The 27,358-nt window shown below is 29.3% G+C and overlaps 1 protein-coding gene and 1 long non-coding RNA gene across 2 annotated transcripts; both read right to left on the reverse strand.

Moving 5' to 3' along the window:
* Positions 1–3,846: 3,846 nt before the first annotated feature.
* Positions 3,847–4,842, reverse strand: LOC113382814. Its single transcript, XR_003367691.1, has 3 exons — positions 4,792–4,842; positions 4,611–4,701; positions 3,847–3,982 (listed from the first exon to the last, which is right to left on the reverse strand). It is a non-coding gene; the product is annotated as an uncharacterized LOC113382814 (long non-coding RNA).
* Positions 4,843–7,335: 2,493 nt separating this feature from the next.
* Positions 7,336–27,153, reverse strand: LOC113382879 (F-box/WD repeat-containing protein 7-like). The gene is made up of 10 exons (XM_026621127.1): positions 26,986–27,153; positions 13,911–15,258; positions 13,316–13,702; positions 13,002–13,210; positions 10,912–11,032; positions 10,667–10,846; positions 10,000–10,181; positions 9,482–9,707; positions 8,762–8,972; positions 7,336–8,643 (listed from the first exon to the last, which is right to left on the reverse strand). The coding sequence occupies exons 2-10, from the start codon at positions 15,237–15,239 to the stop codon at positions 8,360–8,362; spliced, it is 3,129 nt and encodes a 1,042-aa protein (XP_026476912.1). The 5' UTR covers positions 15,240–15,258; positions 26,986–27,153; the 3' UTR covers positions 7,336–8,359.
* Positions 27,154–27,358: the final 205 nt, after the last annotated feature.

Here is a 27,358-nt window from a genome sequence, read left to right on the forward strand (position 1 = left end):
TATGATGAGCAGCAAAAAGGCTAATTGAAATTCTTATCGCAGAATAAATAAATTGAAAAAAATGTCTTATATAGATGACAAGTTTTACTTCTATAGCACAAAAATTAGAGCTTTAATTGATAATCTTTGAACGTAAACAGCACGTATTAATATCAATATAACTATTTTTATGAACAATTTTTATTTGTCAAAATACTACATAAAAAACTAAAATCATCATCCCACAAATAACATACGACTAGCTGATCATAAGGGATCGTTCAAGTATTACGTAAGCAGATTTATTACAATTATTTACCCCCCATCCCCCTTGTCAGCAAAAGTAAGCAAAGCTCTTACCCCCTACCCCCATGCTTACGTAAACATTTTGCAATTAATGTACAAAAATAAAAATACTACCTATGACGTGATCATCATCCAGACTCTCCTGCCCCCCATGTCAGCCCAAAATAAGCAAATCAACAACCCCCCGCCTCCCTATAGTGCTTACGTAATACTTGAACGGCCCCTAAGACATTTTTATACAATTTACAGTTTGTTATAAAATTTGTATTAGAATTTAGTTATCAGTAAATTTTGAGCAGTCTCCCCCTAAATACAACCCTGTATATCGTAGAGTTTGCGCAAAGCCCCTTTCGAGAACCACCCTAACAATGTATGGCAAATGCGAAAGTGGGATCGATATTATCCGGCACCCCGACCGAGCCTTTGAATCGCCGCCACCGTCCTCGAAGCTCGAACCCGTTACCCTGTATCGGCGACTCGTCGGCTCGGTTCGGTTCCGTGTCGTAGCATAGAATGTTGCCAGCGCCCGCGATAACCCGCGCTACGTAGACTGCGCGCACCTACGTCACGGCTACGCGATGCGTATACGATTCTGCAACGGTGTGCGTAGACCGGTGGACGGGTATGCGCGCGTATATATCTGCAGCGGTGCGAGTTGCATCGCCACATTTTAAATGTATGCCGCAAAGATTTGACTAGATAATAGACGTTGGGGGTATTGATAGAATCTCGTGGTTTTGTAAGTATTTAAAAATGTTTGCACTTGTGGTGTAGAGCATTGTATTCCTGGATCCTAATCCTAACTGCTGGTTTTGTAAAAAAAATGAAAATTTTGATTTTTTTGAAAAAAATATTTAGAAGAAACATTATATTAGTGTTTTTGAAAACTTGTATTTAAGTATTTTGTTCTTATCTAGTTAGTACAGCCGCTACAATAGCCATTAAGAAATAACAAAGAATAGTACTTATGTACATTAAAAAATTACCAAAGTAATGACAATACTAGTGGTGCATGGCATCGTGTTTTAAGACAAATTGCTGGAACTTATCGTACCAAAAATTAATTTTTTTAAAAAACTTTTTTAAATCTTTTTAAAATTTGACTGAAAAATCTAGCATTTTTTTACATTGTGAAAATTTTGAACGTTTATTCGCTGCAAAGATGTTTTAGAGACAAAATATCGAAGCGCCGCGTCGCAGTATAACAAATAAAAATTGGTATGAACCAGTAGAAATGTAAACAAAACTTATACTTATTATTAAAATCTTTAAAAAATGTCTAATTATCATTATTGGCCGCCGAATGGCTTTTTAACTTCCCGTAGGATAAGTTATAGTAATCGCAAAAAATTGAAAATGAAAAATTTTATATATCTTTACGTTTCAGAGGTTTCGAACATTTTGGCATACCTTAAAAAAATGGATGTATGTGTGTGTGTATGTGTGTGCGGATACAAATTTTGTCGACGATTTCGGGAACACGGATGAAGCGATTTGAATAATTCAAAAAACATTCGATTCGTATTGATAAGGAGACGTGCTGATTAGTTTTTAGTGAAGGCAGGTCAAGCCGTTCCGAAGATATGGGGCAAAAAGTGCCAAAAACCGGAACTCAGTTTTTAAGAGAACGGAGCGTCCGATTTGAATAATTCAAAAAACATTTTACTTTGTACTTTCAAAAAAAATTTACAAAATGTGTATACATTATTAAAATCTCTATAAAATATCTGATAATTTGATGTACATATGTCCAATAAACATTTTTGACCGCCAAATGACATTTTTAAACTTATTTTTATTGAGAGTCCATAACCGCTGGACCTGCCTCCCCAAAAGTTTAATCAGTTCTTCATCACGTCAAGTTAAATGTTTTTTTGAATTATTAAAATCGGACGCTCCGTTCTCTTAAAAACTGAGTTACTATTTTTGGAACTTTTTGTCCCGTATCTTCGGAACGGCTAGACCTGCCTTCGCCAAAAACTAATCAGCACGTCTCCTGATTAATACGAATCGAATGTTTGTTTAATTATTCAAATCAGTTGATCGGTGTTCCCGAAATCGTCGACGAAAATTTGTATCCGCACACACACACACACATACATCAATTTTTTCTAAGGTATGCCAAAATGTTCAGAATCCTTTGAAACGTAAAGATATATATAAAAAATATCATTTTCGATTTTTTTGCGATTACTATAACTTGCCCTACGGGAAATTAAAAAAAATTAGATGTCTTTGATATTTTTGTCTTATCTAATTAGTATCTCCGCAACGATAGCCCATAATCATTAATTATTATCATTTATAATATTGGTAATATAAAAAAGCAAATGATAGTACCTATATACATTAACAAATTACCGAAGTAATGACAATCTAGTGGTGCATGGTATCGTGCTTTCAAGCAAATTGCTGGAACTTCCCGTATCAAAAATTAAAATTTTTGAAAAAACGTTAAATTTTTTTTTAAACTTCGAAAAAATTAGTTTTTAGAGAATTTTCACAATTTAAAAAAAAAATTACTAAATATTCTCGATTTTTTTACGTTTTAAATTTTTTTGAAAGTTTTGTACTGTTATTTGCTGCGTAGCTATTTTAGAGACAAAAAATCGTAGCGCGTAAGCGCCGCGTTGCAGTCTAAAAGTTAAACATTGGTACGGAACCCATAGAAATATAAACAAAATTTGTACTTCTTATTAAAATCTCTATAAAATATCTGATAACTTGATGCGCATATATATGTCTAATGACCATTTTTGACCGCCAGATGGCTTTTTTTACTTTTTTCATCTCCGAAACCACTAGACCTGCCTTCCCAAAAATTTAACTAGTTGTTCATTTGGTCAATACAAATAAAATGTTTTTTGAATCATTTAAATATCTCAAAAACTGAATTATCATTTTTGGCACTTTTTACCCCGTATCTTGGAAACCGCTGGACCTGCCTTTGCCAAAAACTAATTAGCACGTCTACTTATTAATACGAATCGAATGTTTTTTGAATTATTCAAATCGGTTGATCCGTGTTCCTAAAATCGTCGGCGAAAAATTTGTATCCGCACACACATATATCCAATTTTTCTAAAGTATGTATACCAAAATGTTGGGAATAATTTGAAACGTAAAGATATAATCTGATATCTTTCAAACAGTTTTTGAATGTTCTAAATCGGTTCAGAATTTAAAAACGTGAATCTTTATCGAAATGCACATATGTATTTCCAATTTTGGTGTCAAATTATTCATAATGACTTAGTTTTCTGTATTTCACATGTAAATCGGATCCATTGCCTAAGCAAGTCAAAAATACAATGGCAACTATTTTTCCGTAAATTACAAAGTAGTTTACGATCACAAAACGTCTTAACAGCTTCTATTTCAATAATGAATAAAGACAGAATCAGTCCAACTTAATTGAAAATGATTTCATAAATAAACATATAAATTATAAAAACCCTGTCATTTATTTTATGGTCGTATGATTTTTATTATTTATTATAAATGTATAAAATTATTGAGCTAAATCGTCAGGTGTAATATAAGGCATGGAACAAGGGTTGTGTCGAGATCCAAATGAGAAACTGTAAGGACCCTTAGAACCAGGATGGGTTTTCGCATAATACGCAGCAGGTCCTGGTGACTTGAATGTTGAATATTCTTTCGTACGAGACGTCAAGGAAAATGAACCATTGCGATGCTATCGAAAAAAAATAGAGAAAAAAATAATAATTACATTAAATTGACACATAAATTAGAATTGACATGTAGCTTTTTAGAAGGCAACCAAATGATTGGCCTATATCTATTAAATTTATTTTATTATTAGAATTTATCCGATAGTTATGCCCCAAAGAACTGTTTTGACTTTAAAATACATTACTATATATATATATTTTCAAGTAAAAACCGATATCACTACTGCTTGACATCAGGATGCTCGAAGCAGGTACCGAACCTGCAATCTTGTGCTTGGATATAATATAATTAGAATTGACACGTAGCTTTTTAGAAGGCTACCAAATGGTTGGCCTATATCTATTAAATTTATTTTATTATTAGAATTTATCCAATAGTTATGCCCCAAAGAACTTTTTTGACTTTAAAATATATTGCTATATATATTTTCAAGTAAAAACCGATTTCACTACTGCTTGACATCAGGCTGCTCGAAGCAGGTATCGAATTTGCAATCTTGTGCTCGGATATAATATAATATAAGAATAACCAACCATATATGATTTTTTTTAAAAATATGTTAATTTATAACCATATTAAAGTAAAATATCCCTATAAGTGCAACATCAACACCAATTACAGACACTAACCTTATAAACATCAGGATTTCCCAAATAGTATGTCGCAGGACCAGGTGATTTCCAAACTTCAGTAGAATCTCTACGGGACGTTATACTGAACCTGTTGATTTATTAAAACACGTTTATAAATATTTACATTTAGTTAAAATTAGAGGAGCTCTAGATCATGTGCCCCAAAAATTATACGTACGCCAAATCATTTATTGTCCCAGGCAAGGAATAGGCACATGGTCCTGGTCCCACGCTGACGGTAGGCACATTTATTCGGCCTCTCATAGAAAAGGCTGGTGCATTGTCCTTTAATTTCGGTGAGTAGGCCGCTGGACCAGGTCCTGTAGATTTCTCAGGAAGCGTACTTCGAGACTTCAAGGAAAACATGGGAACGGTGTCTTTTCCATATCGAGATACCTGGTCAAAATAAAATAGATCATAATTAAAACTGCCGAAATGGATTTATAGCAGTTATATTTAGGGTATATTGCTTAAAATTAGATCAACTGCATTTAATGAGATATTATATTAACTAAGTTTATATTATGACCCATATAGTTCCTCCTCACAGATTCCAAAAATTTTATTAATTGTATTACCAAAACCAGAATTTTTTACCAAAATTGAACAATAATAAAATAAGTAATAATGAAATAAAATTAAGAAATACTTAGAATAACTTACCCCTTCAATTTTATAGCATGGACCAGGTCCTTTATTTGCACTGTACAAAGGTGTTCTCTGGCCAAATGAGTACATAGGCAAACGTGGTCTGGAAAAATATGATTTTGTTATTCAAAATTAAATTATATAGCTAACTCTTGTGTAATCACAATACATACTTCCGAACATCATGGCATGGAAACCCAACTTCTGGTGGCAGACCATAGGCTCCTGGCCCTGGACCAACTGGTGGACATGAAGGCATCTCGAAGGCTTTAACGTTTGCACCGAACTAGAAAACCTGTAAGGTTTTACCATAATTAATTAGCATTTGCAATTTTTTTTAACAAAGGTTAAAATGTAATTATCATATTTGAGTTACATATAAACATACCAAAAACAGTAGGTCCTCCTGAAGATTGCGGTATCTTATTTTCTTGGCACTTTTTTATTTTTTTAGAAATTTATTTGCATTTTTAACTTTTTTTTCACTTCACATTTTGTTAAGTAATTTTTTTGTATTTTTTTTAGTTTATCCAAAAAATCACATTATAAAATTAATTTTTAATATTTATTTGGTTATTACATTTTTATATATTTTTTTTAAATTTTTATATTTTTTTTACTTTTTTAAATTGACATATTTTTGTTCTAATTTTATTTTAAAAACGGCGCAATCTTGGATTGTGTAGCAAAATATGTATAAATTATATTCGTTTAAACAAATTCATAAAAATGAATTTTATGAAAATGTACAGCAACAATGCCATCCTGTAATAAATAAAAATAAGATAAATTATGTATCCTAAAATAATTAAAAAGTAATTATCAAAAATAAGTAAATCAAACAAATAATCAACAAATCTATTTATATTAGATTAAAAAGTGGAAGTGTAATTAGGAATAAAAATCATTCTTAATTGTGATGAAGAAATAAAATAAAACTAGTAAAACAAAAAGAACTTACATCGGTGACAAACTTGAAAAAAAAAATTGTGTGTTTGCTAATTTTTCGCACGTGGATGAATCATAAACTTTCACTCACATGATCTGAAAATTAAAAAAAAAAATACTTTAATTATAAAATTTTAACATATTTGGTTATATTAAAATATATACTCAATGTTTCAGCCTAGGGGATTTCTTAGTCACAACACAAAAGATAATTGCTATTTTTTTCATGTTCGAGTTAATGTGTTTACATACAATCTGGAGACAAATCTATTCCAAACAGAATCTCCTGGCTGTGCGTTTAATGCAGGTTTGTCTTGAAATCCTATTTTAGATTTGTTTTGAATATATTATCCTTTTTTCCTAGGAATATAATGAAATAATTCAGATTTCACAATGATATACAATACTGTAACAGGTTACAGTTAGAATAAAAATATTTGTTTTTTCAGAAAGATAATTTATTCTATATATAAATTAGTGCACATTGATGAATAAAGAAAGAAAATCCAAAACAATGTATGCATATGTTGCACATGATAACATAAATGAATCGTGTTTGTTTAAATTAGCACTCTTATTCCAGACACATTTTTCAAAAAATGAGATTCGATATCTAAAAACATAATAAAGTTAAATGACAACAGACTGAAATTGATCATTAAATTCAAAAAACGAATCTTAAATTTCAACTTGTATTATAAAACAGATTAAAATAAAATGAATAATGACTTATGTGAATATCAGCGATACAATAAAAATTATTCAAAATACATAAAAACTTACAATTACCTACACTAAAATATTACTTATTTTAGGAGTATAATACAATTACTAGATCAATGTTTTAGTCAGTCTATATGTGTTATATTTGAAATCATTTGAATTTGTTCATGTTAGAAATTACAAGTAATAAATAATAGGATATATTGACTAGTGCTGTACTTGAGTAGTTTTCTACGAAATAAAAATATAATATTTTTATAGAAACTTTGATACAGCAAAAAATCAAAACCAAAACAAAAATAGTTGGGAACAAATTCACATAGCTTCAAAAACTTAAATACAATTTAATTACTATGATTGTTATCATAAATTATTTTGGTTACTTTTTATGCTTTTTCACATTGTTGTTTGAAGATGTTAATATAGAATAAATATAATGAGTAAGCTTCGGTTGTTAAAATATATATACAGAGACTTTCTGATTAATAACTATTTTTACAGGTATTTTCAAGCATTTTCTTAACTAAAGTATAACCCTATCATATGCCAAGGTTTAGTAGTATTTACAAAGCTTCTAATGATACACTGACTTGTAACAGAAATAAAACGATTAAATTAAATTTAGGAAAATTAAACAGTCATGCACAGTCCCAAGTGTATCGTCAGAAGCCACATAAACACACACTCTAAAGAAAAATAGATAAACTTATAAAGTATGTATAACAATTTACAAAACAAAAAAATTTCTTGTAAGAAAACATAACAAATCATCAAAGAGGCATAGAATATTTGAAGTACGTCTGTTGTGGAAGATTTTTGCAACAATAACCTTACAATAAGTACTTGAGAAAATTATTTCTTCTATATATAGGTGACCATTGTCACAAACAACTTTCTGATCAACAACAGTATTATACGATTAAAGCAACAAGACTATGCTGTTTAAAGTTTTTTTTTACATATTTGTTTTCATTTTTATTTATTTTTCACACTCATTTTAAATCGCGCAGCGCATTTAGCAAGCTTAGAGGTATTGCTAAAAACAATTGCTGGTTAAAATACTGAAATCCAGAATTCAATTGAACCAGTAATAAGTAAGTAAAAAATTAACTTTTTCCTACAATATATATTTTGTTCATGGTTAAAATCCAATCTTTGATCATTAGGTGCTGAATATTTTGCAGCAATAAGTAAAAATTAATTGCATTAATGCAGAATAAGATTAGAATATTATAAAACGTCAAGTAAAACAACAAAATTAAAGAAAATATTTAAAACTCTCTAATCCGATAAACCTCGGGCAAAAATTTATACAAAAATAATTATTAAAATCCAATAAATAAATTTGAGTAAAACCACTAATCAGCATATTTATTTCTAGCCCAAACCTCAGAACTTTCTAAAGAAGCTCGCGATGTAGTTTACCGCTAAGAGCACTTCAAACAGGCGCCTTTAACATCAAAGTCTAATACCATTAATTTTGTCTCTTCGGTTCCATTCCTACTACCCACGGCACAAATTAATTTAGTCTCATTGGCACGAATTCTCCAAACTACACCACCAGAACCACCACTAGACAAAGCTACCAAATTTCTAATAAACTCTCCTGTTTTGACGTCCCACAATTTGACTGTACCATCATCGCTAGATGTGATCACAAATCGCGAATTGAATTGAAGGCAAGTGACGGCTGACTGGTGCTTATTGGGACCTGAAATTGAAATATGACTATATTATTTAGAGCAGAAACACTTGCAATGTAAAATTGATATTCATCAATATTGTTTAAATAAACATATGTAAGATTTCTAGGATTTTATTATAAATACCTGACAGTGTCTGCAGGCATTGCCCACTAATGATATCCCAAACTTTAACTGTTGAATCTGCATTTCCAGAAACTAATATATTATTCCTCAGTTCCATTCCTGATGTCAAACTCTGATGTCCCATCAGTGTATGTTTGCAAGAACCGGATTCCACTTCCCAAACGCGAATAGATGTGTCCAGTGAACCAGAAACCACATGAATTCCATCAAACTGCAACAAAATTAGTTAATGGAATTTGTGCATAGAGAAAAATAAGTGGCACATATAATAAATATAATGTTAGAAGCTTCATTGACAATTTGTTATCATTAAATTTCGGAACTCTTATTCAACTTTAATTGAATAGGCTCAACAAAACGTTCAAACCTTTTACTAAGTAATCATTAGCTACTATATAAACTTTAATAATAATTAGGAAGAGTTTCTACAAATATAAAAAATAGTTTAGTTTTTATTTGTAAAGCAAATAAAATTTCAATTTTATATATATATATATATATATATATATTATATATATATATTATATTATATTATATTATATTATATATTATATTATATTATATATTATATATATATCATATATTATATTATATCATATATTATATTATATTATATATTATATCATATATTATATTATATTATATATATATATATATATATATATATATATATACTTGCCACAATATTACATATAACAAAATATTAAATTATCAATTTACCTGAAGTGAATACACTCGATTTGTATGACCCTGTAATGTGTGCAGACATTCTTCACGTTCAGGATTCCAAACCTTGACCATGTAATCATAGGCTCCGCTAACAACTAATCTACCATCATACTGAACACAACGGACTGCAGCCAAATGACCAACCAGGACATGTAAACAGGTCCCATGCGTAATGTCCCAAACTCGCAATGTTGCATCTCTAGAACCACTTACAACCCTGCAAGAAAGATGTATTAATATTTTAACCATATTTTATAGAAAAGCTAACAAAACATTCATGGTCAACATGGATAATGTAATAATACATCAATACATCATGGGCTAAATAAATAAATAAAAATATTGTACGATTTTACCTAAGAGATTATATTTATTTATTTTTTTTAAATCATTATATCCATATTTTTTTAAAATGTTTTTGTAAATGAGTAGATATATAATTTGCTTCGGAATTTGGCACCAAAAACATATATTTTTTCAAATATTGTTTTCAATTTTTTAGAACTCACTTATGATCATGTAGATGCATACACCTAACCGTACTCGTGTGGCCATATAGTGTATGTGTGCATTCACCAGTATCAGCATCCCAAACTTTAAGTGTCCTATCAGTGCTACCGCTTATAATTACACTACCAGACATCTGAGATGACCAGACACCACCCGTGTGACCTACTAATGTCCTTAAACACTGAAAATATATACGTGTATATTGAAATTAATGATTAGATAGAGACTCAAATTGTTTTCTTGTCAACATTTCTAGCTAGCTGATTCTTTTTAAAAATCAAATTTTCATGTATCCCAATAGTCAGATATTTAAGAATGAAAATGAAAATCACTAGCATTGGTCAGATTTTGTATTTTTGAAGCCTATTTTTATTCTTAAAGCTATACTTGTTTTCCTTTCAGGATAGGTGTAAAAATTATTGTATAATAAAAAAACTGACATTATTATTTAAGAATTTCATTACTTCAGCATATAATTTGAATATAAAGTATATTTTATTCATTTACAGTGTGCCTAAAGATACCTACATATAAAGATAAGAAAAGTCAAACCAAAAACACATTTTTGGGGCAGTTTATCAAAAAAAATTGCATAATGTTCATTAGCAATCACGTTTATTCTTCAATAATAGATCTGAGTTATAATATAGATAGAATTTTTATTACCTTGCCAGTGACTGCAGACCACACCTTCAAAGTATTGTCATCAGAGCCACTAACAATCCTATTGCCTGAAAATTGCAAACAAGTAATCACATGATCATCATGACCCTTTAATACTTTTGGAGGTCGTACTGGTGCCGATCGCCAATTCATTTCTATCGTATGTTGACGCATATACGCCGCCTGTAAAAAATAAATATTAATAATATGGTAACAAAAGATTGACTAGAAGGTATAACAAAACGTACTTTCCAGGGTGACCTTGTATTAACAAGTTTCATTTTATGGTTTCGTCTTTGTTCTCGAACATTGTGGATACCGGCTTGTCTACACTTTTCTTTCCAAAGCAGATTATCATCTGCTAAGAATCTGAAAATAATAAGATACATAGGTAAGAAAAAATATATTACAATTTTCTTTTTAGTCACTGTGATTAATATATTCGGTGCCTCATTCAAAAGATGTTATCATGCGGTTTGGAACTCTAACATATTTTTGAAGCAAAATATGTCGGCTCAACAAATATCAAACCTTTTACTAAGTAATCATCGGCAGTTTATTTATATATATATATATATATATATATATATATATATATATATATAAAGCGAGAGGTTTTTCTTCAGATGGTGAAATAATATAATAAAATTGTTTCTTGGGCATCCATCCAGTAATTAAAAAACAGTTTTAATGAAAAATGTTTTTATTTAAAGAACATACGTTTCGGGTCTTGATTTGACCCATCTTCAGTGCTACAAATAAATAATTCAGGGTTACAAATTAAAACAAAATAAAAAAATACATAATTAACAGACAAAAATAAGTAAAACAATGTATATGAAAAGTATATATGAAAAACAACCATAAAATAAACAATGTAAAGAAACTCACCATACAAATAAACTTTGAAAAACAACCCAAAAACACAAAATTGCACGAAAAAATAAATAAAAGTGAAATAAAAAAATTGATGAAACGTCGAGTTATGAAATTTTTTTTTTTTTTTAAATTTTTCATAACTCGACGTTTCATCAATTTTTTTATTTCACTTTTATTTATTTTTTCGTGCAATTTTGTGTTTTTGTGTTGTTTTTTAAAGTTTATTTGTGTGGTGAGTTTCTTTACATTGTTTATTTTATGGTTGTTTTTCATATATACTTTTCATATACATTGTTTTACTTATTTTTGTCTGTTAATTATGTATTTTTTTATTTTGTTTTAATTTGTAACCCTGAATTATTTATTTGTAGCACTGAAGATGGGTCAAATCAAGACCCGAAACGTATGTTCTTTAAATAAAAACATTTTTCATTAAAACTGTTTTTTAATTACTGGATGGATGCCCAAGAAACAATTTTATTATATATATATATATATATATATATATATTTCTTTATTTGTCTTTAGTTTTTTTTTTATATTAACTATAGTAGAGACACCACTGGGCATATCTACTGATTTGTAAACAATTTTAAACACTTGTCAGCATTCTCTGCTAAATATAATTATTTTTATAGATTTCAGGATGAAAATAAAATAAATAAAAAAAACAATCATCAGCAGTAAAATTACATTACTGAAATAGCTAACTAAGTGACTAATATATTTCAAGAGATATATAGAAAACCTCGTTGAATTAGTAAAACAACAATTAACAAAAGTAATATTAAAAACAAGAACAGGTGCATTATCAAAATTTGAGTACAGTAAAATGCCAATATTATTAAATATATAATATCGTGAATATGGTTAAAAATATGAGTTATCAGTATGCCAGGCACTTTTATAATTAGTAAATTATAGTTATAACATTTTTTAGTTATAAATATTTAAGGTATCATTAAATTAATCGAATTTTTTGATAAAAACATAAACTTCTCCTTCGGGAAGTTTATAATTTCTTCTTTGTTGCAAGTTTGTCAATTTGAAAAGGTTATTATCTCCAATACTTGCTCTCACTTGTTTAACTCAAAACCTTCGACACCATATGTCGCAGACAAATAATATATAACTGTAACAAATGTAGCTGAATGTACTTAGTATAGCTTGCTATGAAAAATATATCAAAAAAAAAAAATGTCGTGTTCACCCATTAACTTTACCATCTGCTTATGGTAAAGTGCAGCTTAGGAATAGTGCATAAAGAACTTAAATTAATACATTCAAGAAATTAAATTTGATGAAATATAATTAATTTCAAATGCTTATTAGAATACACAAATTCATGGTCCTCCAAAAAACAACAGCAACTATATGCTAATTAGTTTTTCTTTTCATTAGCACCAAGAATCCAATTCTGGTATTTGGAATAGGAAAAGAAAGTTATGTATTTTCTTACCTCCAACTCCGGCAAGTCTGGGCTGCTCTCAAAAGATCTCTTGGTTCTAGGAAAGACAATACATTAAGAGCCAGTTCTTTTGGAAGTAATGAAATAAAATCACGCTGGAATTGCGGCTCGATGACCTGCATCATATGCCGCACTTGCTGAGGTTCACAACGTTCTATCAGCTGGTCAACCGCCAACAAACGCTCTGCGTGAGACCATCGCTGGAGAAAACCAATATAAATTAACATTGTTTTCACTAAAGCAAAATAAATACTACTAGCATTGGCTTCAAAGCTTTTTGTTAAATAGTCAGTTACCAAACTTACCAAAAATTGCAGTAACCATTCCGTCATTTCCGGCGGAGGATTCTCTTTACTTGGAATAACACTTCGTGGCGTTTTCTTTTCACCAGTAGAACTAACATGTCCACTTGGAGTAACACAAACGTTTCTAATATAACCCATGCCTCCTTCAGAATTTTTTCTTATTGCACTTTCTTCTAACATACTTCTATTTAAAATCGAATCATCTGAAAATGACTTCTTGTTTGGAAGAGAACACTCATCTTCTAATTTCCGTTTCCGATGTACTCGTGCCTGAATCATGTTATGGCTTTCTTGTAACAATTCGGATTGTGTTATTGTATCAATTTCTGAGTTATGTGAGACGTCTATTTCTCTCGTTATCAAGTCATCATCAGATTCATCCTCTTGCTAAAGAAATAAAAAATTACTGTGATTAAATGTAAAATTAACTTTATAACTTCTCGGTACAAGAAGTAAAAGTAAAGTAAATTCTGTACAGTAAAGTCTGTACAATATCAAAAAAAGGATGTGATGTGAAGTTTTATGCAAGAAGTAAATAGCAATTCAACAGATTTCTATTGTATTGATTTTACATCAAAGTTCTTACGATTCTTACCGATGAGTCAGCTAAGCAACTACACGTGCAGACTTCTTCCTCATCGCTGCCATCCTCACAGTCAGCCCAGCTGTCATCTTCATATTCAATTTCAACCTCTCGAGCTTCAAGCACCACCAAATCTTGATCTGGTTCGTTAATTGCAGCACATGCTTCAGGTATATCTAAGTTTTCGTCCATTTCATTTTGTTTGTTATTTGAACCATCTTTAGCAACATCATTGTCTTCAGTATTATCATTATTTTCTAACGACAATCTATCGATTGTTATAACCCCGCACAAATTAACATCGGCTGGTTTTTCGAATACATTCGCACTCGTATCCAAGTTTGGTCCAGGATCCGAGACACAAAGTCTCGAAGCAGAACTGCTTGGACCAGCCTCGCAGTCGATTCTGTCCAGACTTTTTGATAAATTTATCTTAACACTGCCTTTCCTTGACATGTCGTACGTTAGACTACTTTTTGGAGTTGTAACTATGTTTTCGGAACCTTTGTTTTTACTACTAGCATCGTGCTTGATAATATATCCAGAGCACTTGAGTTTTCGAAGGGTTTCACTGGTGGAAAATATGCTCTTTGGTGTAGTGGTTAAAGGCGGGGACTTGACAGAGGTACTTTGTTCATTATTGTTATCATTGGGTTGCGGGTCGTCTTCATTGGTTTCCATAGCATTTTGTACAGATTTATTGTCGCTCAAAGAATCTTCCTGCGGCGTCGTAGCAGAAGCATCACATTTATTAGACTCTTCATCAGGAAATTCTAAAATTTTACTTAATTTCTGCGAACATTGGGGTGTTGAGGTAATAGGATAATTTACAACTTCATTAAAATTCTCATATTGGCTACTACTACACTTCGATGACGACGGTCTATATATTTGAGAATTGGATTTTGATGCTAGATTCTTGTCTTCTATCAATTCAAAAACATTGATAAGTGAAGAATGATTTACATTGATTAGAGCGTTTTCTTTAGAAAAATCTTCCCGCTCTAGTTTTTCTAAATTTGGTATATCGGTAAGATAATGGCAATCACTTAAACTATTTGTGGCTTTTCTACGATCTAGGCATTCACTTTCATTGCTATCTATTATTTGTTTCATAGAGGGCCTTAAACCTAAAACGGCCAATTTGATAATTTGTTCAGTTTCATTCGAACACTCGGAAACGGGCGTAGGATTTGGATTATCTATTATCATAACGTCTTCAGTCTGAGTCTCTTCATTTATGGTGGCTGCGCCTTGGGCTTTCCCCGTGCAGGTGAATGGAGGTGTATCGGTTACAACTTTTGAAAAATTACCGGAATTCGAAGAACATGCTGGGTCCATTCTCAGAACTGGGCGCTATCTGGAAAACAAAATATTTTGATAAAGGACCAGCAAAAACAATAATAATTATTTTAAAAAACTCCACTTTAATGAAGCATTACTTCCTTAACACCATTTGATGGTAATTAAATAATATAGATAAATTAAGAACAAATACGCGCACATCACTTCATCATGATTCATCTATATACTGCCTCATTTAGAAGATGTTATCATTCGATTTGGAACTCGAACATATTTTGGAAACAAAATATGACGGCTCAACAAATATCAAACCTTTTACTAAGTAATCATTGGCAGTAAGTTTATATCACTTAAATAGCCAATAGACTCCTAACGTTTTTTTTAGAAAATATGTAGAAAACCTCATCGAATTCGTAGGTAATACAGATAAAGTTCAAGCGCACATCACTTGGCATAATAAAAAAAATCTGAGTTTTATCTTTTTTCAAAATCTCAATTCATTCTGAATCGTTTGTGTATGTGAGTTTTGTCACTTTGTCCACGTTTTCTCAAAAATGTCTGAACCGAAAATTACAAAGCATTTGGATGAAAGTTGATTTAGTAAAGATCAGCAGGGACGTTTTTTTGACGATTTTGATCAAATTTAGTACGATAAGGTTCATGGTTTTCACAAACATTCTAAAGTATTACACACCCACAAAAGGTAAAAAAAATAAAGATACAAATATATTTAACTTCAATATTTCCAATAAACAATATTGAAAAAATAATATTTTCTCTCTTCCATTCTTAAAACTGAGATCTACCCAAAAAGATAATATAAATAGGACCATAAATAATATGTAATTACACAATACCTCTTGGTTGTAGGAAAAATGTTATGTAAAACCTTCAAAAAGCTTCAAGTTCATAAAACCTTAATTTGCTTAATTAAAACCGAAATTTTACTCAAAATCTTGCAAGATAAATAAATGCAAAAACAAGAAAATTATCCTTAAATGACTTTAAAAAAATAGTGATGTGTAGTTTTTTTTAAGTGTTGAATATTTGATGTTTTAATTAAGAATTGTGTATATATTTTAAATTTAGTATATTAATGTTTTTCCTTTATTATCTTTAAATTATAATTTGTATAATATAGTATGTAATTCTATTGCATTATTGCCATAGGCCAAGTGAATAAATATAGGAATAAAATAACTATCATTTACTATCGACATTGCACTCAGAATCTTTTTATTTCAAGTGATAAAAATAAAACTACTTGAACAACTTCCAAACCAAAATCTTTTTTGCCAACGTATCATGCTTGTTATACAAGAGTGCCTAATGAAAAAAGCAAATAAAAACTCTTGGCAAAACTCAAATTTTCAAAAACTAAAATTAGCAAAGAGATCATAAAATATGTATATATTCAAAATAGCAGCAAACGTAGGAAAAAGAAATCTAAAATTTACCTTGAATAAAATTTTAAATATAGTCAAAAAAGCCAAACATTTTAATTTTGTAGTTAATGAAATTTGCTAATTAGAAATTTTATTGTTTAGTCATTATGAGGAATTTTATGCAGTAGATAATGGTAATACTAAATGCTGCTAATAAAGTGTTGTAAAATTAGGTTTTTATATTAGAAATTGTTTTTAGTTGCTCTGCATTTAATGTGATTAACGTTGATATCACTAAGCCAAAATGTTACTTCTTGTACCTATATAGATTTATCGTTTAAGGTAAGACTAGGAGTTACATTTTACATGACGACCATAAGCATAATGAATTTTTTGGATTTTAAACAAGTTAATTCGACTATATTTCTGACAAAAATGGAAGACTTTACTATTAACCAGGTATTCAGAGGTCACAAACAACTGATCTATAATAACAAAAGGTTGTCCTCCTAGACAACATTTTTGAAAAGGGATGCCTCGACGAGCGTTGAAAGTCGGTTACAAAACAGATAGGTCCCCTTCCTTGTCTAATAATTTTGTGTTAGTAAATCACATGCCAACTATTATATGTGCACCCTCAAAAAAAAATAATGGAAAGGTACCCAACGGTCATATCGTTAAAGCAAAGCCAAATTTATAAAGGTAGGAGAAGTTGAAATTTGGCGTAGTGATATCAACGATAAATTAAGATATAGATAGGGTAATCACAGACGGAATTTCTAATACTAAAAACTGCATTTTAATAAAACATTCATGAGTAGTGAAAGTCCTTGAGAGTAGGCTCCTCTAAAATTTGAGCAAAAGAATTTCCAATTCATGAAATAGTTTAAATTTAATTCATAACAATTGTCGCTTCTTAAAATAATATTTGACCACAAGGTAAAGGTAAAAAGCACATCATATAAAAACAGTTTCTTTTGCTAAGAATAAAATTATTACTCCATTAGATAAAATTCATTTGAAAAATTTATTAATTAAAACATGTCCTTCATTCATAAACTATTCCTTCACTTAAAAATTAATGTAAACGAATTAAAATTAATGTAACTCCCAGTCTTACCGATTGACCAAGATTATTTTGTTGGACAATACTAAAAAAATTGAGAAGCAAATCAACGAATTTATTATTTTTTGACTTTGTTTTTCATAATGTAACATATATTTCTTATTCGTTTTATTATTTTGGACTGTCTTTTATATTATGGTTTAAAGTTTTATCCACTGAAGAAATTTCAAACCGATTCTCGAAACTTATGGAAACTTCCAAAGCATAAAATCAAATAAAAAAATAAAAAAAACTCTTTTTCATACATTTTAACATATGATTTTATAAACATATAAATAGCTTTATAATAATAAATAAAATGTCTACAATTGGCAATGGCACGTCTTCTTTTTCTCATATGTCTAAAACTGGCTATAATTATGGATTAATTAGTGATTGTAGTTGTGATAAGCCTCAACAATTCTTTGGAAAGCTCATTTTTCAATTAATAAATATCCACTGATGATGGCATATGTCGAAAAGTAAGACAAAAATAAAGTTTCTACGGAAAAAATATGCTTTTTCATGCCTTATGTGTTAATGCCTTTCAAGATTTTATACGAATGTCACCTTTCTTATGAATAATTAAATATTTTTCACTAATTATTTTACAATACAACACGCGTGGAATATAAATGAGAATGACTATTTTAAGACAAATCACCAAAGTGTTCACTTATAGCTCTTAAATATTCGATTATTGAAATGTTTAAATATTAAATATTCAAATGGATAGAAATATGTATATCAAATTTATTAATATAATATAAAGAAAATATTTAAGATCTCTAGCACATTCTGCAATCTAACTCTAATTGACTGACATGATTCACATTAATAAATGATAATTACATAATACAATCAATAAAACAAAGGAATGTAAGATTTAGTATGTTTAGAGTAGTTTCTAATTATTTATCTTTATCTAAGTTATTTTCTATCATTTAATAGTGAATCATACTTCATTTGAATTACCTCGGCTTGCAAAAATTGCAAGCTGAGTCCTTTTAAATATTTTGGCATAAAAGGTAGAATTTAAAAATAACCAGATATATCTGAAATTCACATTTAGACACTCTAACAATAAGTGAATGGGAAAAATTCTTTGGTATTTGTGGTACAAAAAAAATAATTAATAATAATAAAATAGATAAATTACAACAAAATGGGAATTTTCGTAAAAATCTTTCATTTACATTTAAAATCTTGAAATAGATAAATGTATCAGTAACCGGGTTCTACAAGAAAACTGGTCAAAATGGTTATTGAATGAATGAATAAAATGATAATGTAATAGTGAAGAAATGATTTTGAACCGATAAATAACTGATAATAATGGATTGGAATACAACAAAGTTGTAATGAAAATGTTTAAGTTATAATATTTTAAAACAGCTTTTAACGCGTTGCTACAGATCAAAACACACATTTACACATAAAATCTAATTTCACGTATGTGTTATCATGACACATCAAAAAGATGCAATTATGATAACAAGGTTAGATTAGAGTAGACATCTAAAACGCTTGGCTGCAGAGCAAATACATAGCATTTTGATAGCTTTTACTACTAAATTATATGAAGATAGGGGTGTAACATAGTGTTGCCATAACAACGCTATATTATAGTCTACTTTATCGGAGAATTAGCCACTTAATCTCAATTGTTATTGATTAAGTCGATTATTTACACATATCAGGAAGTTTATGCCAAAGACTTGCCTCAAGGTAAAATTCCTCTAACAGCTGTTTATCTTATACCGGTACATTCTCGAAATATTCCCAACATCTTGAATTTGAGATTGAAATTTTGAGACGTTTTGTTGTTCTAAAAATTTGCAATTTAAGTCGCCAATTGTCACTGATTTATACACATAACGAGTATACTCGTCAATACACATAATTTTGCCACTTCTCAATGAACTCAGTAACTTCTCAAGTAACTCAGGTCAATCACAGTTAAAAGCACTACTTCTGCTTATAAAGATCCATGTTATAATAAAAATTATGAATAGTATACAACCCAAGGTAGATCCATAGATAAACAAGTATATTCAAAGATCATAAAGTTTAATAGATATTTCGTGAAATAAAAAATCATCAATTAAAAATATTTTACAATTTCCAAACCAATCCCACTCAAAACCAGGTTCACACGCTTCCAATATTCGAAAAAATTTTTCAAAAAAGACTAGGATTCAGCAGATACGCCGCACAAAGCTCATCGAGAAGAAAAGACCGTTCTCACATGAGAGAGGAGGAGCCTCAGGTGTTTGGTCCTTAATTTACTCAGGTAGAAATTCTTCGGGACAAGCATTGTGTGATCTCGATAGATCGTGCGACGTTCAATGTTCCATCGTAACTTATCAAAGACTTATCTGTACAATGCCTTCGAAAAATAACAATGGCAAAAATGCAAACAAAAATAACAATTTCGACGTAAAATGCGTAGATTTCCAAAAATTTGGAATTTACGATAATCGACAAAATATTATAGTGCTTTACTATGCCCATATACTGTACCCAGAATTGTAATTGTGCTGGGTTTTTGTGCTGTGCTACAATTTGTAAAATAAATAATTTTTAAATATGAGCAGCATTATAGATAAAAACGAAATGAGTCGTTCATTTCATATTTGAAATATCAAGAAAAAAATTTGATATTTAGTAAATCACGAATTGTAATCTCCACTTCCAACTAATCTAATATTATTGACAAATTGTAGTGCCCTGTTTGCATTTATTATTTCTAATAAGTTAAATTTATAAATACCATAGTCTGTTATCTTTAGTTTGATGAAAGGTTGATTAGTTTTAAGTAAACTTAATGATTTATATTTATTTATATATAATAAAATATTTCATTAAATATTATATTAATATTATTAATATTATTCTTTTTTTTCTCTAGCAATTTATATTTATGTGGTTCAATTGTACTAATACTAATGGAATTAGCTGAATTAAGTATAACAGTAAATAGCTAATGTACTAAATTACAAAGTTAATAAAACAACAAAAAGGAGATTTAAGTATTAAAATCATTAAAAAATAATAATAAGCCATGCCTTTATAAACTATGAAATTACTTGAAGACATGTAAATATTAAAATCATTTAAAAAAAAACAAAGTAATTCTTGGTTATTAAAATGATTTTTTGTAAGACGGATTGCAATTTAAAAAAATAAAATAATACACTAGTTGTTATTGGTACTTTGCCTTAAGGCAAGTTGTATAAACCCCCCATAATTATTTTAATCAATAAGAAATCAAATTGTGTAAATAATTGTTTTTATCAAGAAGAATTGAGAATTTAACTATTTAGATTAGATAAAATCTTTAACTGATTATTTCAAAAAGAAAGTTTCCGTTTTACTAAGTACTAATCATCCAATTTCCAATTACGATTTTTCAAACAAATTTATATGTGTAATTGTATTAATTAAATTTTATAAATTTAACAAATTTCTTTCATCTTCGTATTCTAAAAATGTAGTAACTTTTTAATTGTTGACAAATATCAGTAAAAAAATACATCTATCCATTATTCCACTTTTAATGAATTTCTATAAAGAAACTACTTTTCATAGGCCTATAATATTTCAGGATGTTCATTTAGATCCTGAACTATATCATACCAAGTTTGAAACAAAATCTCCAAATTTTTCACAAGCCTATAATTTTTAGGACGTTTATTTAGATTCTGAACTATATCACACAAAGTTTCATCAAAATCCACCATTTTTTTCAAAGTTCTACAATATTTTAGGATGTTCCATTAGATCCTGAACCCTAACATTCAAAGTTTCATCAAAACCATCAAACAACCTGAACATCCTGAACAATATCATTCAAATTTTCATCAAAACCATCAAATTTTCTTAGGCCTATAATATTTTAGGATGTTCTATTAGATCCTAAACCATAACATACAAAGTTTCATCAAAATCCTCGAACTTTTCATCTACCTACAATATTTTAAGAGGTCCATTCAAATCCTGAACCATAACATTCAAAGTTTCATCAAAACCGTCAAACTTTTCATAGGCCTATAATATTTTAGGACGTTCAATTTAGATCCTGAACTATATCATACAAAGGTTCATCAAAACCATCAAACTTTTCATATCCCTACAACATTTTAGGCAGTTCATTTAGTTTCTGAAATCTGCAACAAAAAGTTTCGTCAAAATTGCCAACAAAAAAACAACAATTACGAAGAAACGTCCCGTCTGATCTTTACCAAAAACTAATCAGCTCAATTCCCAAATATCCTTGGAATGAATTTAATTTTTTAAAAATTGGTGCACAGATTTTTTTCTGCAAAAAGCACTTGTGCTAATTCTAAAAGAAAAAACGTCTGGACCGATCTTCTTGCAAAACTAATCAAACGTAAACGAGTTTCATTAAATGGCTTTTAAGATTTTGAAATAATATAAATAATTGTTAAACTTAGAAATTAGCCCGAGATAAGTAACTTGTACAAAAATGATTCCCGATATTTTCTTCATTAAAATACATATCTTGTAGTATAAATAAATTACATTAATTTGTTTCCAATGGAAACAAGTTCACTTAGAATAGCTGTTGAAATTTATATACCAAGTGAAACTTCTCATAGGCCTATAATACTTCAGAACAGTCTTTCTCAAAGTAATATCCAGAGGGTCGATAAGAGGCCCCTAACTAAATTTTAATACATGTATGCACTGTTTTAAAAAGCGTTTTATTTGCTCTCTCTGGTAAAATTTTCTAATTGAAGAATGTAAGGTTATATAACTAATATAGCGCACTATAATTATATTATTAAAATGAAAAATAATGTTTTTTTAGAGATCATATAGATATGCAAAATTTTTTTATATAGCTACAAAAATTTTGATCTTCAAAGGGGGCGCTGGAAGAAATAAGTTTGAGAAATGCTGATTTAGATCATGAACTCTAACAAAAAGGTTCATCAAAATTGTCAACAAAATAAACAAATATGAGAAAATGTGCTTCTATTCCCAAATATCCCTCGAATGGATTTTAACTTTTTAAAAATTAGTGCAGAATTTTTTGCTCAAAGGCATGACTAAAGCAAGGTAGTACGCACTATGCAATTTTTTACTGTAATTTATTACTAACTTAATAAACATATTACCATTACCATTTTAGTGGTCTGTTTTCCGGTTGTATCGGTATACAAAATTATACGAAAGCATTTTTTCTAAATAAATTTAACGATGGGAAATAAATTAGAGAACACCCTCTTCCAGCTGTTACGAAGTCTCAGCTGATTGTAGAAAAAAATAGGATGAGATTCTGAAGACGATACCTGGAAATACGTTCGTCATCACTTTAAGATCTCAAACTTGAAAATGGAAATAAATACCAGGGATTATATAATAAATGAGACTAAAAATACCAATGGAATCTTAGGTACCAATCATTGACCTCGTGTTTGCAAAAATTTGTTATCCTGAAATTTATTACAAAATAGTAAGAACAAATTAAAACCTGTTTGATAACTTGTCCAGACAATAATATACTAGGGCGATAATATTAAGACTAACTAGTTGATATTGGTATTTTGCCTTGAGGCAAGTTACATGAAATTCCCGATATGTGTAAATATTCGACTTAATCAATAAAAAATAAATTAATTCATAAGTGATTAAAAGTATTCCGAATGGATTTATTACACATAATTAAAAACGAACGAACACGTTAACTCGGAGTATTTTCTAAAAGCAAATTTTCAAAAATCAACAATTTTTATAATTGAACCAGTTTCCGTAGGACTATAATGATTTAGTATGTCCATCAAGACCAAGAACTCTATCGTTATACCAAGTAAATCATCTAATTTAAATTTTAACAAACTTCAAAAAAAACTACTCATTTTCTCAAAGTTTGATGAATTTTTAAAATTAAACTTGTTGTATGACCGTAATATTTCAGTAAGTTCTATAAGACCATGATATATATCGCCAAAGAAAGTTCCATAAAAATCGGCTTAAATTTTTTTCAACAGTTAATTACAAGAACGGCTCGGTAGATTTTTACCTAAAACTAAACAGTATCATTCCCAACTAATATCTTTCGAACAGTTTTTGATTTTCTAAAATCGATTCGGTAGTATGAGCTTAAATGTGGACGAAAAGTTTAACACTTTTCTCCAAATTACAAAGAAACGGCTCTGCAAAGAAACGGTTTTTGATTTTCTAAAATCGATTCGATAGTATGAGCTTAAATGTGGACGAAAAGTTTAACACTTTTTTCCAAATTACAAAGAAACGGCTCTGCAGAACGCCGCACAATACTGGAAAAAAATAGCCCTCATCGAGATACATCGAATGGCTTTTAAATTTTTGAAATCGGTCCAGCCGTTTTTGAGAAAACGTCGATTTACGGCAAAAAATCTGTTCACACACGCACACACATACATACTTTTCCAAATTTGGTATCATTCGATTTAGAATGGCTTAAAACGTCGAGAAAACATAAAATTGGCGAATAGGAATTTTTGATAAAAACGTAAACTTATCCTTCTAAGTTAAATATAATCCCAATGAAATCTGTGGTTCCAATCATTGAACTCGTGTTTGCAAAAATTTGTTATCTTGAAAAATGTATTACAAAATAGTAAGACAAATTTATACCTGGTTGTTTCGAAAACTTTGTCAAACAAAAATATACCAGTATGATAATATTGATGTGATCACAATATAATCTGTATCACAATTTTATATAAATATTTGTTTTGTTATGCAGTAAAGTTCAAATAATATGCGGGCAATTATTGTAAAGTATAACACATGTGTTAAATGAATCTAAAAAAATGCTTTTGTTGGATGGACAATATAATTTTTTTTCACAGGGCTTCAAATTGTAACACAAAATTAAACAATAGGGGCTCAAAATAATACAATAAAAGGCTTTAGAATAAATCTCTTACTATGAATTTATATATAAAGCCTAATGAAATCTTGAAAAATGTCAGGGACATTCAAATCGAAATGAAAGTAAACAAATAAATGTAGAGGCTCAAATATATATTAGAAAAAATGATTGAGTAAAATGTTAAGGTTTAAAATGTTAGGTTTTAAAACAGAAATACACCAAGAATCCAAAACTTGATAACGACACAATTTTACCTGTTTCAAAACACCAAACGAAGCAACAGAAATAGAACAAAATTAATATTATGGAATATGGAATCACATCGATAACGCTTTAAGAACATACAAAATTCCTATGAAGACAACATACATGAAAACCCTTATAGTTTCATGATATGTAAATCTAAACCAAAATAAGCATTTAGAAAATGCCAGTTATATGCAATCACAAGTGATAGAACAAGAACCACTGGGAGTAGTTGAATAAGTATGGAGTATAACCCAAATTTGAAAAATATTCAAAATTCTATGAATATCTATGAAGACACAACCTCTATTACAACAACCATGAGAACTCTTCTAGTTTCATGATATATGAACCTGAAGCAAAGCAGGCACAAATTAAAATTGCAAATCTTAACAAAATTGTTAGTTATATACATCCGAAAGCTGATTGTGTAAAGACATGAAAGTCAGACTACCCGTAAAGACATGAAGAAAAAAGAATTGGTAAATGATAGAACAATAAGCACCCAAGGTGGTTATACTAGTAAGAGGTTTTCATCAGATTACTCAAATTTGAGAAATGTAACTGATTTTCATTAAACAAATTATGTAATTGAAGAAATATATGTAATTTTGTATGTTATACGAAAAACATACAGAATTCCTACAAAAACACAACATCTATTACAACAATATAAAAAACAACTGCAATGTGTGCACAAATTAAAATTACAAATCTTGTAAGTTATATGCATTGAAGAGCAGATCATGTATATCCATAAGCAACATATGCTAAATTTAATTTTATAACATGAAATGAAAAGGTAAATGACAGGAGAAGCACTCGAAGTGGCTGAACAACAAGCATGGGGTTTTTATGAGCTTACCTAGATTTGCAAATTGTTATTTTCAACATAACTAATTTTTATTTCATCCGCCATGTGATTGAGGAAATACTTGCAGATGTATTTTGCATAGAGCTTCAAGAATACACAAAACTCCTATGAAAACACAACATCTATTACAACACCCTTAAGAACCTTATTAGTTTTATGATACAAAATAGTAGAAAAAATTGGTTCATAAACCAAGGTATGCAGGATTTAAAATTACAAATTGTAAGTAATTGCCAGTTACATATATTCGAAAGATGATCTTATGTTTCGATAACAACATGAAATAAAAAGGTAAATGACAAACTCGTGACAGTAAGAGAAGCATTTGAGGTGGTTGAAGGAGCATGAGGTTTTTATGAGTCCAGATTTGCAAAATGTTTTTCTAACCATAACTAATTTTTATTCAATCAACCATGTGATTGAAGAGATACTTGGAAATCAAAAACACTTACAATTATGATACAAAATAGTAGGAAAAATTGGTTCATAAACCAAGGTATGCAGGATTTAAAATCACAAATTGTAAGTAATTGCCAGTTACATATATTCGAAGGATGATCATTTGTATCAATAACATGAAATAAAAAGGTAAATGACAAATTCATGATAGAACGAGAAGCGCTTGAGGTGGTTGAAGGAACATGAGGTTTTTATGTTACAAAATATTATTTTGAACATAACTAATTTTTATTCAACCGCCCATGTGATTGAAGAAATACTTGTGCATTGACTAGAAAAACGAGTTTTTACTTTTTGACAGTTAAATATTGAACTAACAAACAAGTTGAGATAATAATTCAATTAAATTTCTAAAGTTCAATTTTTTCCTGGTGTATGCACAATATACAAACTTATTTTATTTTATCTGATTATTCTAATTGTTAAAATAAGGTTATATTTTAGTATTTCGACCTTTGAAAAGAGATCCTAAAAATTCACGGCCGTGAAACGGAAATCAGAGGACACTGCACGCCAATATAATTTCGCCAAGGAATGCAAAAAATGATAACCTTGTTCAATATTGAAGCAATATCTATAAAATGTTGGATCTGCTCCAAATAACAGAAATTCGTGAATGATAGCTATAACAACAAAAGTGCTGATAAAGCATCGATAAAAGGAAATTTTCTTACGTCATTATAATAACTAATTGCATTCGTGATATTCCAAATTTGTTTACAACCAAAAGCATGCATCCTTAAAACATTAAAAAATATAAATTACATATATAATATATAAAATTCTATTAAAAAATCCACCAAATAAGTAAATTCATAATTGCATACTTGACCAAGCCCGATGTGTAATCCAAATGTACATTAATCCTACTTAAAATATCACTGCAAAAATTTACTGAACATTGCATTTATTACAAAATATTGTTAATAGTATTAAAATATTTATAAATGTATCACATGGAATTTAAATTGCACTGCACGTCTAAATAAATACTAACCAATAATTTATGAACTAACACAAGTAGCCATACTGACACTACAAAAGAATATTTTTGACTTTCAGCGTTGGGTGCACTGCGAGTAAGACATTGACCACTGGCACCAACCTCGCTTGGAAATGATTTACGCGCGATAATTAAATATCAACACATCCATGTTTTAAAAAAAAAAGAATGAAATTAAATTACTTACATTTATATAA

Source organism: Ctenocephalides felis, unplaced genomic scaffold (assembly GCF_003426905.1).
Source record: "Ctenocephalides felis isolate EL2017-DRISC unplaced genomic scaffold, ASM342690v1 CF-g0.4_SCAFFOLD_03570, whole genome shotgun sequence".
Classification (NCBI taxonomy): Eukaryota; Metazoa; Arthropoda; class Insecta; order Siphonaptera; family Pulicidae; genus Ctenocephalides; species Ctenocephalides felis.

Coding starts and splice junctions, on each gene's coding strand:
- LOC113382879 (XM_026621127.1), bottom strand. CDS start 15,239: ATGGACCCAGCATGTTCTTCGAATTCCGGTAATTTTTCAAAAGTTGTA. Junction 13,703..13,910: donor GTTGCTTAGCTGACTCATCG/GTAAGAATCGTA, acceptor TTATTTCTTTAG/CAAGAGGATGAATCTGATGA. Junction 9,708..9,999: donor ATGCATCTACATGATCATAA/GTGAGTTCTAAA, acceptor TCTTTCTTGCAG/GGTTGTAAGTGGTTCTAGAG.